Source organism: Vidua macroura, chromosome 16, assembly GCF_024509145.1.
Source record: "Vidua macroura isolate BioBank_ID:100142 chromosome 16, ASM2450914v1, whole genome shotgun sequence".
NCBI lineage: Eukaryota > Metazoa > Chordata > Aves > Passeriformes > Viduidae > Vidua > Vidua macroura.
In genome coordinates this window covers 2429579-2443356 of record NC_071586.1, presented here as the reverse complement: position 1 = coordinate 2443356, position 13778 = coordinate 2429579, and the positions used below count along the sequence as shown (strand labels likewise).

Here is a 13778-nt window from a genome sequence, read left to right as displayed (position 1 = left end):
CAGCTCTCCTGGAGCTCCTTTAGGCCCTGCAAGGGGCTCTGAGCTCTCCCTGGAGACTTCTCCATTTTTAGCTCCACTCCTTCAGTTTACCTGGTGCTGCTCTTTGTGCAGACAAGCCTTTGATTAAGTAAAGGATATGTTTAAGATAAATATATTTAAGCCAGATTTAAAACCAATTGAGATGCATTCCCAGACCAGCTTTTCATCCAGTTTTATTAAGCCAAAGAAATCTATTTGGACATAATAAAACACAGGGAAATCAGGCACAAGACGCTCACTGGAGTGAGGCTTCTGGCACTGCAGTGCACAAGAGCCAGTTTACTGCAATTATGGAAATAAGTGCACATTACTGTGATTCTCATTATGGATAAACTGCTCATGCTTTGAGATTCACAAACCTGGCAATCCAAGTTTAATTTTCAGGTTTAATGAACATTATTTACCAACTCCAGAATTCACATTGACACACACTTTTCAGACAGCAGGGTATTAGCTCCTGGCCTCTCCAAAGTTTGTGCTTCAAGAAGTCTCCTGCTACTGAAGGGTCAGAAGTCATTATCACTTTGCTCCAGTGGCTCTGGTTTCCTGACTCGGAGACTGGATTTGCCTGGGGAGATTTCCATGCTGTCATCTTCCAGATCATCCTCCTCCTCCTCATCTTCATCTTCATCCAGGTCAATCTCACTATCCCCTGAGTCGTCCTGCAGGACAGGGAACAGGAGTCCATGTCCAGCTCAGCTGTGCCATGGCCAGGCCTCTTTGCCAGCCCAAAGTGAGGGATGGCAGTGCTGGCTTCCCCTGCACTCCCAACGGATTGCAAACCTCCTTCCCCACCCCACGGGGCTGGTGAACACAAATTCCCTGACTTCTGCTGGCTCTGGGCTATTAAAAGCTTGTCAGGGTGTTTAACATTCAGGTGACAGTTACTGTGAGCCCACAGAATGGAGGGAAGAGGAAGAGAATGAAGCCCAGGAGAGGAACCCACCTGAGCCTTGCGCCGGCCCGGCCGCACCGGGGCTGGGGTCCCCTTGGAGAGCCAGAGTGGAGGAACACGAGAGGCAGAGCAGGGAAAAAAAGTACAAGAACATAAAAGAGAACAGAAAGTACCGAGGCTGGGAGCAGGGGAGAAGGCAGCAGAGGCAGGCACAGCTCAGGTATCCTGTGCCACACCAGCAGGTGACAGAGGCCGGGCACCTGGCTGGCTCTTCCTAACTCCATGAATTCCTGGAGGGGCTCAAAGCAGCCTCACTGCTTTCTCTCCCTGAGCTGGGACAGAGGCCTGCAAAGATCCCTGAGCTCTAGAAGCTGCAGTCAGAGGACAACTGCAGTGGCTGCAGCTGAGGGAAGTCACAGGCTGAAGGCCTTGGCTTTCCATCCCTCGATGTGCTGGAGCTGTGCCAGCAGGGACAGAGCTGCCAGCAGGGAAGTCCAAAGGGAACAGAAATCACAGAGGGTGACCATCCCAATCTGTCACTAACATGGCCAAGGACAATCAGGCAGCACTGGGACTAAAGTGACAACATCTTCACCCACAGCACAGCACTCTGCCCTTCCCAGAAATGGGTCTGGGTGTCCAGGAGGTAACAACAGCCTTCACCACACCCATTCTGGCAGAAGCAAAGAGCAGAGCATGGACTGCAAGTTCCTCTCCAAGACACAAGGTGAGGGTGCCCCAAAAGCTGTGGCTGCCCCATCCATGAATTGTTTTAAGTCAAGTTGGATGGGGCTTGGAGCAACCTGGTTTAGTGGAATGGGTCTCTGGGTGGAACAAGATGGGTTTTAAAGTCCCTTCCACCTCAAACTGTTCTGGATTCCCAGAAATGCCTGAACTCCCCTCCTTGAGGGATGTCTGCTGGATTGAGACAGAAAGGTTCCACCTACACTGGGAATTTACAGCAGCACAGGCTCAAACACAAACCCACAGCCACCACAGCTGTACTAGTCCCTAGCCCTCTCCAAAACAGTGTTCCAGCATCACCTGGAGAGAACAGCCCCACTGCTCCTGGGATGGCAGCAGCTTTTTGGGATGCTGGGGAGAGCTAACTACAAGTGCCAACCACATCCCAACAGGTGGCTTCAGCTTCCTGGTGCAGATGTGGCCACTCAGGTGTGCCCAGAGGCACAGAAAGACTGCCCATGGATGCCAAAGGCTGGGCACAGACACAGAGCAAGTGCCTCCTGTGCAAACTTATGTGTGCCTTTTACACTGCCCACTCACATGAAAACCAGAACCAAGGGCAAGGCCAGGAGCCCTGGAGCAGCAGGAATCCCAAGGGCACAGCTCACAGTCCTGCCCTCATCCCTGCCCCATCCTCCAGAGGACTGATGCTGCCAGTACAGACCATGGACAGGGCTCCAAGGAGTGCCTCTTTAGAGCAAAGAAGGGGATTTAGGTCCATGCATTTAACTCCAGCTGCACTGCACTGGTCCCTCTTCCCAGAAATCTGCCCCAAAGCTCACAAGAGCATTCCTGCAGCCTGTGTGCCACTAGTTCTGCACTGCAGGGTGGGGTGAAAGCACATGGGGCACACAGACTCCAAGAACAAAGGAAAGATAAGGAAATACACGTCTGTGCTGAGGAAAGGTGTCAGCCATTGGAAAGGAGGGGAAAAGCAGGCCTGGGGTGTGAGGATTCAGCAGGTAAAAAGGTGTCTCTCCAGCTGAAGAGAGGGCTGGCATCTAAAGCCCTGTCAGAGAAGCTCTGCAGACACATGAGATGGTTACTCACATCTTCCTCCGTGTCTCCACCTTGCATTGATCCCACGATCCGTGTGCCAACTCTTCCTGCAGGAGCAAAGAGAATCCCCATCAAACCTGGCTGGTGGTACAGGGAGGGAGGAGGAAGGGTAAAGCTCAGGGTGCATCCCTCAGTGAGAGGATGAGATCTCATTTAATGCAGTCACCCCCTTGTTAAGCCTCATTGCTCAGGAGAGAGTAGGAGGGAGTAGGGCTGACAGTAATTAACATTGGACTCAATGATCTTGGAGTTTTTCCCCAACATTAATGATTGTGTGATTCTAGCTCCAGTCAGGGTGCTATTTCCAGAGCTATCCCAGCATGATGGTTCTGGCAGGACAAGAGGTGATGGACACATTAAGAAACAGGAAATTCTATCTGAACCAAGAAACCTTTTATTATGTGAGGGCAGTCAAACACTGGAACAAAGTTGCTAAGAGAAGTTTAGGAGTCTCCATCCATGGAGACACTCAAAAGCAAACTGGATGTGGTCCTGGACAAGCAGCTCAAACTTCCTGTTAGAGCAGAGAGGCTGCTCTGGATCACCTTGAGAGGTCCTTCCAACCCAAAAAAGTCCATGAACTGACACATTTCTTCCTCTGCTTTGGGAACACGCAGAGAACAATATCCTGGTTTTTCCATGTGGTGAACTCTTTTTCCTTTAGAGAGTTCAGACCCTTTCTGATATTCCAGGATGGATTGAATCTGACAGGAAACCCAGGCAAAGCTCAGGAATTCCCTGATGGGAGTTAGATGTGTGAGGCTGAAGAGGGAGGTGGGGATCTGCAGGGAGCTCACTGAGAGGGGAGCACACACGTGTGCCTGCTTGGCTGGCTTTGGCTACCCAGAGGCCATGGGAAGATGTTAGCACGTGTCCTTTGCTGGGGAGGGAGCCTGGAAGTGCTGGGAATGGGGAGAGCAGAGCTGTGAGCAGGGAAAAGCTCCTGGGGGCTGTCCAGGTGACTCAGCCCTGCTGCTGCAGCCACAGAACCCCCTCAACACTGCATCCTATTTCCAGCCCTGCTGTGTCCATCCCATCCCACCATCTGTTCATTTCCTGCCATCACCAGCTTCCTCCATGCCAAATATGGATTGTTCCAATCTAGAACAATCCAATCTGTGCTGTTTTCAGCATGAAAACAAGGCAGCTGTAAAATACACCCTGGCAAACCTCTTTTTTCCTACTTCCCAAAGCACAAAAGACGACAGGTCCCCTTTGTCCCACGCAGTTTGAGCTGAGTTAGTGGTAGGAAAAAGCTGCCTAACTCATCCACAGCTCCCCAAAAACCCTTGTTGTATCAAGGCAGATCATTAAAAGGATTTGATGTCTTCCTATAAAAGACATCAGTGGCCTCTATGCAGCAGTTGCTGATAACCGAGGAAATGGAGATGGAATTAAAAGATTTCTGGATTGTTCTGTCTTCAGGTTTTGGAGACTTTTGCTCTAATTTATGCTACACTAAATGATATCAATTTGGAGTTAATTACACCTGACATCCTTAGATGACAACAGAACCCCATTTTTGCCCAGCCTACAAATGACTCTTGAATTTAACTGCAATTTTACTCTGTAGAAGGCTCAACATAAAGTGTAAAATTGGGAATTACTACCTCAAAAAGGAGAAAGCTGCAGGGAGCTCCTAAAAGAAGACAAAACTGAGAGAGACTCTGAATATAAAAGAAAATCAAGATATCAGATAAGGAGAGCTGATGGAATAGGAAAGTTCAAAATGCCATGGGAAGAGCTTAGAGAATGCTCCCAGGGGGTGTGCAGGATGCTGCTCCTCCCTCAGTGGGAGCAGTGCAGACATCCTGTGGCACATAACTGCTCACACCTGGAGGAACTCCAGCATCTGCTACTGCCTGGACTTGGATCCCTGCATTGTCTAAGGCAGGAGCACCTCTCTGAACTAGCAGCTGTGGGATCAGTAGGGTTAGGTCTGCAGCAAACCCTGGGACACTCCCAGGAGAGACCCCAGGATGCAGAGGGGCTGGGATTTCACTTGAGCACTAAACTGTAAAGAGGAAAGAAATCAGATTTTCCATGGAGCATTATTTTCACTCCCAGACCATGAAGCCCCACGTTTCCCTGTGTGGGGAACGGCCCTGGTGTGTTCCTGTGTGTACTGGGGGCAGGCAGGAAACAGAGGAGTCACCTGCATGGCACAGGGAGAGCTGGGGACGTTGTCACTTGGCTTCCTGGTTCAGTTCAGCTGGGCTCACACAGCTGCCAAGAGGAGAGGGCCTGTGGTACTTCCTCCCAGATAATGGGAATCCAGCTGGGACAGGCTGTACAGAGCAGTGATTAGGAAAGATGCTGGTAATGAACAGGCTGTGATTCACTGCACCTTTGGAGTCAAATCTTCTCCCTGTGCATGGCCATGGTTTGTAGGCACCGAGCCCTCAGAGAGCAGAAGGCAACGTGCATCCCTGATCTGGAGCCTGTGAGCTGCTGCCCTTTTCTCTCTGTGTGTCTCTCTCCCCATGGTACCAACCTGTGCAGCTGCCCAGGATGGAGCCACAGGGCTGGGATGATTTCCAGCTCTTCACCCAGCAGTGGGTACAGGTTAACCCTGTGCCTCACAGCAAGGAGTGACACACAACCTGAGACAGCCTGGAGGGGGCCAGGTGGATTTGGAGCTGACACATTTTGCTCCCAGTCTGGAGATCTGCAGTCAGTCTCCAGTGCTTAATGTGAATTCACAGCATGAGCTCGCAGAAGACACCTCTCTTCCCTCTGCATCACATTCCCTCCCACACACAGAAAAATGGGATGAACCTTCTGCCTGATCCTTCTGAACTGCTGTCCTTTGGGCACTGTGCTCTCAATCACAGAATGATGAAATATCCTGAGTGGGGAGGGACCCCCAAAGATGATCCAGTCTCACCCTGGCCCTGCACAGACACCCCAACAATCCCACCCTGGGCATCCCTGAGATCATTGTCCAAGCACTCCTGGAGCTCTGGCAGCCTCAGGGCTGTGCCCATTCCTGGGGAGCCTGGGCAGTGCCCAGCACCCTCTGGGGGAAGAACCTCCCCAAAATGCAGCCTGACCCTGCCCTGGCCCAGCTCCAGCCATTCCCTGTCCCTGTCCCAGAGACTGGAGCTGCCCCTCGGGAGGAGCTGCAGCCCCCCTGAGCTCTGCCCTCAGTCTCCTTCTCCAGCTGAACAATCCAAGTGCCCTCAGCTGCTCCTCAGACCCTTCCCCATGCCCATGTCCCTCCTTTGGGCACTCCCCAACAGCTTCAGATCCTTCTGATACTGTGGCACCCACAACTGCCCCAGATCTGAGGTGAGGCTGCACCAGGGCAGAGCAGAGCAATCCCCTCCCTTAGTGCAAGACCCTGATCCCAGCAGCATTTTCCAGGCATTGCCAAAATGCAGGCACTCATGAAGCTCAGCACAGCTGCTGCATGGGGGAGCACACTTCAGTTTGTTTCTTACACCTCCATGAAAAAGAAATCTGCTTGGAGGTGAGGGAGCTGTTCCTACCATTTCAGACCTACAGCCTCTCCTCCTTCTTCACTAGGTCTGATGTTGGGATGGCCCACACCTGGGGGAGGTTGAGAGGGAAGGAAAACATTCTAGAAATTCCATAGCAGAAATCTGAACATGGCCACAAGCTGGAGAGAGAAATTCCACACGCAGAGTGACAATTCCCACTGAGAACAGGACTTTCCCTGCTTTTCAACCTGCCTGCAGTATGGAAGGGTTGCAATCAGAAGTGTGGAGGCTCACCTGAGAAGATTTGCATGGCAAAACTATCCTTTTCCCAAAAAAACTGAAAAAAAATGAGGGATAATTCAGGCTCTGCAACCTTCCCCCAGCCTGCAGGGTGCCACAGGCACTCAGCAGCAAGTGCCCTCTCTGCCAGCACATCATTAACACCCTGATCCACCAGCTCTGCAAGGAAAGGGACTCCAAGAGAGCGGCTCTCACTGTGTGACTTTGGACTGATTGTCTGCTAAAAAAACAGGGTTTTATAAAGCTGTCTTCTTACATTAAAGATCAAATGGGGCTGAAGTTGTTCCTGTCTCAGTAGTGAAATGGTCTCTGAGGTCTGGGCAGGACAAAACCAGCCCTTAACACCAATGTTACAAAAGGAAATGAGCTACAGCACGGGGGGGAACGGTTCACAGGAGCTGAAACACCCTGGCAGTGTGGAATAGAAGGTGATTTTCAAGCACAGCTCCACAGGGATGGGCTATTTCAGCTTCATTCAGCAGCACTGCCTTGTCACCAGCACAGTGTGTCCCAGTCTGCCACCTCCGGGAGGGGAAAGGTCCTCATGATGCCACTCATTCAGGACTCTGGTCCAAGTGACTTGAAAAGATGGACCTGGAATCATGGAATAGAATGGAATCATAACATCACCTCAAAATCTGTCACTTCTGATTATGTGGGTGACAAAAATCTATTTAGTTCAAGGGGAGACTGGACAGGTTCTTAGGAGAAAATAAATATACTGAAGGTTAGCTCAAATCTGTGCAAGCCACAAGTGATGAGGCTGAAACAGCTTGAGAGCAGCAGAGAACCTGAGGGAGGTTCCCATGAGCTTCCCCAGACATTTTCTTTCAGCCAGGGCTGGGGAGAGCCCAGGCTGGCTGGATGCTGTGGCTGATCCAGCACCCCCAGGATGATTCTGCATTCCCAGGACAAGGCTGTGCATCCTTTACCCCAAGGTCCACCCCAGCTGCACATGAACGACCATCCTGCTGCAAACAACTCATCTAGGGCCTGTTTCAGGCAAGAGGTTTCTCTACACTGCAAATGGTTAAGACTCAATGCTGAAAGAATTTCTTTCTCTTTGGCTCTCTGACAGAACAAGAATCTTACTGCAAGTGCCACCACAAATTCAGGGAAGTCCATTGTATTTGTCACAGCCTCAAATGTCTATTGCCAGACAGAATAAAAATGGATGTGAAATTTTATTCACATTGACAATGCTAAAATTAAAATGTAGAGACCAGACTGCCTCCAGCTCTGGCATCTCCAGCACAGGAAGGACCTGGAGCTGTGGGGAGAGAGTCCAGAGGAGCCCATGGAGATGCCCCAAGGGCAGGAGCCCCTCTGCTCTGGAGCCAGGCTGGGAGAGCTGGGGGTGCTCACCTGGAGAGGAGAAGGCTCCAGGGAGAGCTCAGAGCCCCTTGCAGGGCCTAAAGGGGCTCCAGGAGAGCTGGAGAGGGACTGGGGACAAGGGATGGAGGGACAGGACACAGGGAATGGCTTCCACTGCCAGAGGGCAGGGATGGATGGGATATTGGGAAGGAATTGTTCCCTGGCAGGGTGGGCAGGCCCTGGCACAGGGCACACAGCCCAGAGCAGCTGTGGCTGCCCCTGGATCCCTGGCAGTGCCCAAGGCCAGGCTGGACGGGGCTTGGAGCAGCCTGGGACAGTGGAAGGTGGCCCTACCATGGCAGGGGTGAGATGAGATGAACTTTAAGGTCCTTCCCACCCAAAGCAGTGTGTGGTTCTGTGATAAATCAGTGTATTCTCTAATCTACAAAAGCAAATGATCAGTGACACGTGGGTTTACTACAACAAGCCCCCTTAAGGAGGGGACTTTCCTGTGATATTGTGACAGTGAAGCAGCTGCAGTTTCCCAGGCCCACAGGCAGCACCTGCTGCCCCAGCCATGAGCTCTCACCTCCCTGCTCCCTCCTGGATCAGAGCCCTTCCTGCTTCCCTAATGCAGGTTTTGCCATGTTTGCTGACCCAGCAGCACTGAAGTCAAAGCTCCAGAGCCCATTCCAGCTTCCTTCTTCAGCTGCTCCTGCCTGTTCCTCTCTGCACGTGGGGAGGGGGTTGATTTTCTCTCTGTCTTCCCCAGCCCCCTCCTTGCTGCTCCATGTGAAACCAAATTCTATAACTTCAAGTCTTTTAATTGGCTGAAAGAGTAAAACCAGGAGCAATATTGTCAAACCTGCATTCAGTTTGAAATTTGCTGTATCTGTACAGGGCTGATGAAAGGGCTCTTGAGGGTGAGTGTGCTGATTTTTCTCAATTATACCAAGTGGCCTAAAAAGAGGGATTATCTCTCCCTGAGAATCTTGCCTCTATAATGGCAAAACACACTGGAATATCTGCCCACCACAGAGAGAATGAGGAAGCCTTATCTCCCAGCACTGACAACCTGGAAATTAGAAATGTAAAAGATGGAAATTAGAATGTAAAAAAGATATAAAAGTGCACCCCAGCAGCCACAGGAACTGAGCACAGTGGGTCCTTTCTCCTCAGCTTGAGAGCAAACGTGGCTCAGCAGCATCACCAAGCAAGAAAACACAAAGCTTCAAAAGAAAGTGATTGAAATATCTTAAATTGACTCAAGGAAGAAAGCAGTAATTAATAGAAATAATGTTCTTGTTATGCTGCCTTGATCATTAAGTGTATTTTAAATGCAAATTGCTGAAGAACACCAGCAGATCTGTGGTGTACTTAATAGCAAACATTCAGCCCTGGTTTTCTAAAGAAGCTGCTGCTTCTGACATTAATCTCAGGTCTTAAAGTCTGATGAACTAATACTGAGTTTCCATTAAGGGTAATTAATGATAACAAAGCTCTTCCTAGGAAAAAAATCTACTGGCAGCAAAATCTACAACTTTTAGAGTAAAACACTAAAATTGCTATAAAGAGCAGAAGGGACTCAGGTTATGGTGTTCTCTGAGATGAAGCATCACAGACAGCTACAGGGTCCCTTCCAAAGCTCTAAAACCTGTGTACAAACCTTTCCTTGAGAAATGCCAATGTAGAAAATTCCTTAGATATATCAGTGTTTCTAGCACTTAACAAGACTTTTCAATTTTCAAGAAAAACAAAGGAAGGGAGGATAAAAATGCTTAAATTACACTGACTTGAGAATATCAGCTTCTTTCCCTGGTCTCAGTCAGAGAGGGGTAAGCAGAATTCCACTCACAAAACCCCACATGTCTCCAGTTCATCGAAGGAACAGCTTCCAGCAGGAGTGGTGGCACATGAAATCCCCACACAGGCACTTCCTCCAGAGCCCAGGGAGGTCTGAGCTGGCAGCTCAGAATCCCTCACTGCTAACAAAAAGAACTACCCTGATTTCCTGGCTGTGTTTTGCTTGACTCCAGACTAAGCAGAACATTTCTTTTCCGACCTGAGTGAACCACAGCCCCTCACACAGCAGTTCCTCTGAGTGCTTGTGAGCTGTAGGAGCAGCAGTTGCAGTTGCACTCCTCAGGAAGCAGGACAGAAGGACATAAGGCTCAAATCCCTCCCTGGAGCAGCAGCTCAGGTGTGCTCCACCTGTGCAAGTGGTTTTACTTGCACTGAAGGGTTCCCAGCTGAAACAGGTGCCAACAGCTACAGGGAAATAAATGCTTTGCAATGAGAAATGGTATTGCCTCCCTAAGGCTTTGTACAAAACTGCTTCAGGAATGTGGAAGGCAATACCAAGGCAGGATTTTCCCCACACAGTCTTTTTTTTTTTCCCCAGTAAATAATCCTGCATTTGCTCCCCTGGAAGCACTGTTTTTTCCCACAGGGCTTTAATCCTCCTGCACTGTTTTTTCCCACAGGGCTTTAATCCTTCCTGAGAGCTGAGCAGTGCCAATATCCTGAAGGGTGACAGGGGCTTCTTACATTTGCAGCTACTCAGGTAATTCCAGGACATCCTTGTGGCTCAAGGCAGCTAGGAGGGGTTAGGTTACCTGGCAGGAGAGTTTCTGTGCTGATGCGGTGCCTCGTGATCTGCAAATCCCTCTCGCTGTCAGATCCTTCATCCTCCTGGATTTCTATGTCAGAGTCATCATTACCTGGTTAAAAACAAAGCCAGCTGATTCATATCACCCAAAGCAACCCCCAGCCCAGAGCAGCAGTTGGACACAGGAGATAGCAGCAGTTCTACCTTTGCTCAAGCCCAAGAGGAACTGAGAATTCCTGCAGAGAGCACTGGCTCTGCAGGAGAGCCCAGGGAAATGGCCAATATCCACATCCCAAGGAGAAATCCTTCGGCATGGGAGAGCCAAAGCAGCAAACAAGAGCCTTGGGACAATCCCAGGCTGTACCATAAAGGTGCTGTTTAAATAACCCCTCTGGGCATGAAGAGAAGGTGCTACTTCAACAAGTGATTGAAAGATAAAACTCTTTGAAAAGCATTTGGGAAGTGTGTGTTTATTATTCTGGTTTTACCCTGACACCAGCAATGTCAAAACACATCTCCTTGGAATATCTGCCTTTCATTTAATTCTATATAAGCAGAGTTCCACATCTCCAGATAAAGGAGTGCAGCTGCAGCCAAACCCAAGATGCTGGAGAGACAGGGAAGCTTCCAAAGACCAGGAACTTCTTCAGATATTTTCATCATCTGCCCTTGTTTCCTTCTCCCCATCCAAAGCAGAGTTCCCAGTCCAGTGCCAGGACAAACCCGACAGGACCCCATGGGAAGACCCAGCACAGCAACATTTGCTGCTGATTATTTAGAGAAAACAGGCAATTCTTTCCCAGGTACATTTAATTACACACATGTCCAAACTGAAAATGGAAATAACTGCTTTAATTAGGATTAGTAATGAGCTGACACATCTTTGCAGTATTTAATTATCTGACAATATACAAATATTAGACGTCTTCCCATCCTCTTTTTCACTGCAATATTAAGTTAATGAGAAAATAATAATGGCAAGGGAAGTATCTGCCAGCCTGGTAAGATTACAAGGCTCCAGCAGAGTTAGCTACAATTTCTATTTGCACTTTCTTCTTTGGCAGGTGAGGGAATCACTCACTGCTGTGTGACCTGGATGCTGCTTCTGTTTGCCTGACATTTAGGAAACTGAGGTTTTGTTCAGCCTGGCATGGGCAAACTCCTTGGGAGCAGCCACGTGGAGCTTACAGAAAGGATTCAAGTTTGTGCTCAATATATTAAAGAATCAATTTATCATATCTGTGATGGCTCTTACTGCTACTAAAATGCCCTCATTCTTATTTTGTGGGTTTTTTTCCTTCCCTCTTGGTTATTTATTTTATTTTTAGCAGCAATTTCTCTCTTTCAGGCTTTGTCATTCCTGTTAGGCAGCAGCACTGCCAAGAGCTGAGGATGCTGCAGGGAGCCCATTGATTACTTGGCCAAAGCTTTCCCATTCCATGCCCATCTGTGCTTCCTGCTCCTGTCTGGGATCTCCTGAGCCTGAGCTGCCAGCTGAGCAGGGTTGGTGGGATATGGGGAAGAAATTCTTCCCTGTGCCTTTAAAAAGCCTGGGTTGCCTTTCAAGCCAAATGGAAATACAAGTGCATCACCTGAACCCCCAGGCTGGAATGGCCTGGCTTGGAGGAGACCTCAAAGCTCATTTTGCTCCATCCCTTGCCGTGGGCTGGGACACCTTCCACCATCCCAGGCTGCTCCAAGCCCTGTCCAACCTGGCCCTGGACACTGCCAGGGACCCAGGGGCAGCCACAGCTGCTCTGGGCACCCAGTGCCAGAGCCTGCCCACCCTGCCAGGGAAGAGTTTCTTCCCAATAACCACAGTCCAGCAGTTTTCCTGCTGAGGTGTGACTTTGAAATAAATCCTTTTATGGATCCATGACAAGAGTTTGGGTTTTCCTTGAACAGCCTGGCTGGAATCCTGGAGCACAGAGCCCAGCTCAGAGCATCACTGCAGTGAACTCAAGCCAGAGGCTCAGAGAAGTGACAGCTGCAATTCAGCAATATCAGAATTCCTGCCTCCAAGCCTCCTGCTCTCTCTTTGAAAGACATGAAGCACCTTTTTCACTCCTCAAAATCAAATATACTGCTCCAGTCCAGCCCAAGGGCTGCTATCTCCAAGCCCAGCTCTGCCCATGTACAATCTGAGTTACCAGCTGAGCTGAACTGTGCTGAGCCTAAATCCCAAGGACACAGAACCAGAGCACAGTGCTAAAAATTATCCAAATACACAAGAAAAAGAGAAGCCGAGAACAGGCTTTTTATCAGGATTAAATTAAGCACCAGCCACCCAGTGTGACCTGTCCTAGGCAGTGTTCCACAACAACCCCTCCCTCCACACCCAGTGTGCCCAGCTCTCACCAAAACATCCTTGGTATTCATAAGAAGTGACAGCTCAGAAAGTTTCGTTTAACATGCAAAAAGACTTATTGCCCTAAAAGAAGCCACAATCTCATTTGTGTGCCACTGCACAGACAACTACAATCAATTTAGTAGAGACAAGGAACATTCCTTATGAAAAAACCAGATTTTTCTCAGGATCAGCATAAAACAATGAAGATAATCAACCACAGCACCACAAATTGCCATGTGCTTGTACATGGAGTACAGAACCCACTGAATGGAGCTGGCTTATGAGATTTAGATGGGTTTACATGAGGATTATTGGAATTCTCTCAACAGACTTATTTATTATTATTCATCAATCCATGTGCCCCAATTGAGGCCAAGCCGGCAGCTTCCAGAAGCTTCAGACTGAGGTTTTAAGCAGCTCTTGTATTTTTATTATGAAAAGGTAATCAGCAGAACAAGTCTGTAAATTGTGCTGGGCCCATCTCGCCACTGCTGTGATTGCCTCTGCTGCACAGAAAACACTCCAAATATCAGCCTGAGAGAGGATATACTGGGATTTTAAACCCCACTTGCCTTTCATTTCAACATTTCTATTTCATAAATATGGGTTTCAGTCAATTAAATTAGCTTGCTTTAAAGCTGTCCAGCCACAAAAAATACACTTGGTTCTGCTGATCTCCAAAGGTGTGATTTTTGTTCCTGCTCCCACTGCTCCCAGAAAAAAGGCAGAGCTGATACCTGGACAGATAATAATACTACATTGAGATGATTTAATTTCTGGTAATTTGCAATGCTTGAAGGAAAAGCACCATGATTTAATAACTTAGCAGTGATTTCATTGCAGATCTGGTAGTTTGCATCAATATTCAAGTAAAGGTATCCAGCTGTAAAATAAGAAGTTGCTGTGGTGAGGATAATGAGCTCAGTGGCCATTGTTTATTGATAAGCTCTGGAATTAGCTGTAAGTGCTGTGCAGTGTGTCCAATTTCATCAGAAAATCACTGCCTTGCAAACACAGGCACTGGCT

General features: G+C 48.8%; 1 protein-coding gene across 6 annotated transcripts in view; it reads right to left on the bottom strand.

Annotated features, from left to right (window-relative positions):
• Positions 1–194: 194 nt before the first annotated feature.
• CLUAP1 (clusterin associated protein 1) overlaps positions 195–13778 on the bottom strand; it is a 64656-nt gene continuing 51072 nt past the window's right edge. For 2 of the 6 annotated variants that reach the window (XM_053991884.1, XM_053991886.1), the window contains exons 10-13: positions 10410–10514; positions 2729–2784; positions 986–1027; positions 195–701 (exon numbers count right to left, since the gene is read on the bottom strand). In XM_053991884.1, coding sequence (XP_053847859.1) covers positions 546–701; positions 986–1027; positions 2729–2784; positions 10410–10514 — 359 coding nt within the window. In that variant the 3' untranslated portion in view covers positions 195–545. Of the gene's footprint in view, positions 702–985; positions 1028–2728; positions 2785–6146; positions 7075–10409; positions 10515–13778 lie in introns of those variants that run through there. The other 4 variants (XM_053991885.1, XM_053991888.1, XR_008439606.1 and 1 more) reach the window with 3 other exon arrangements.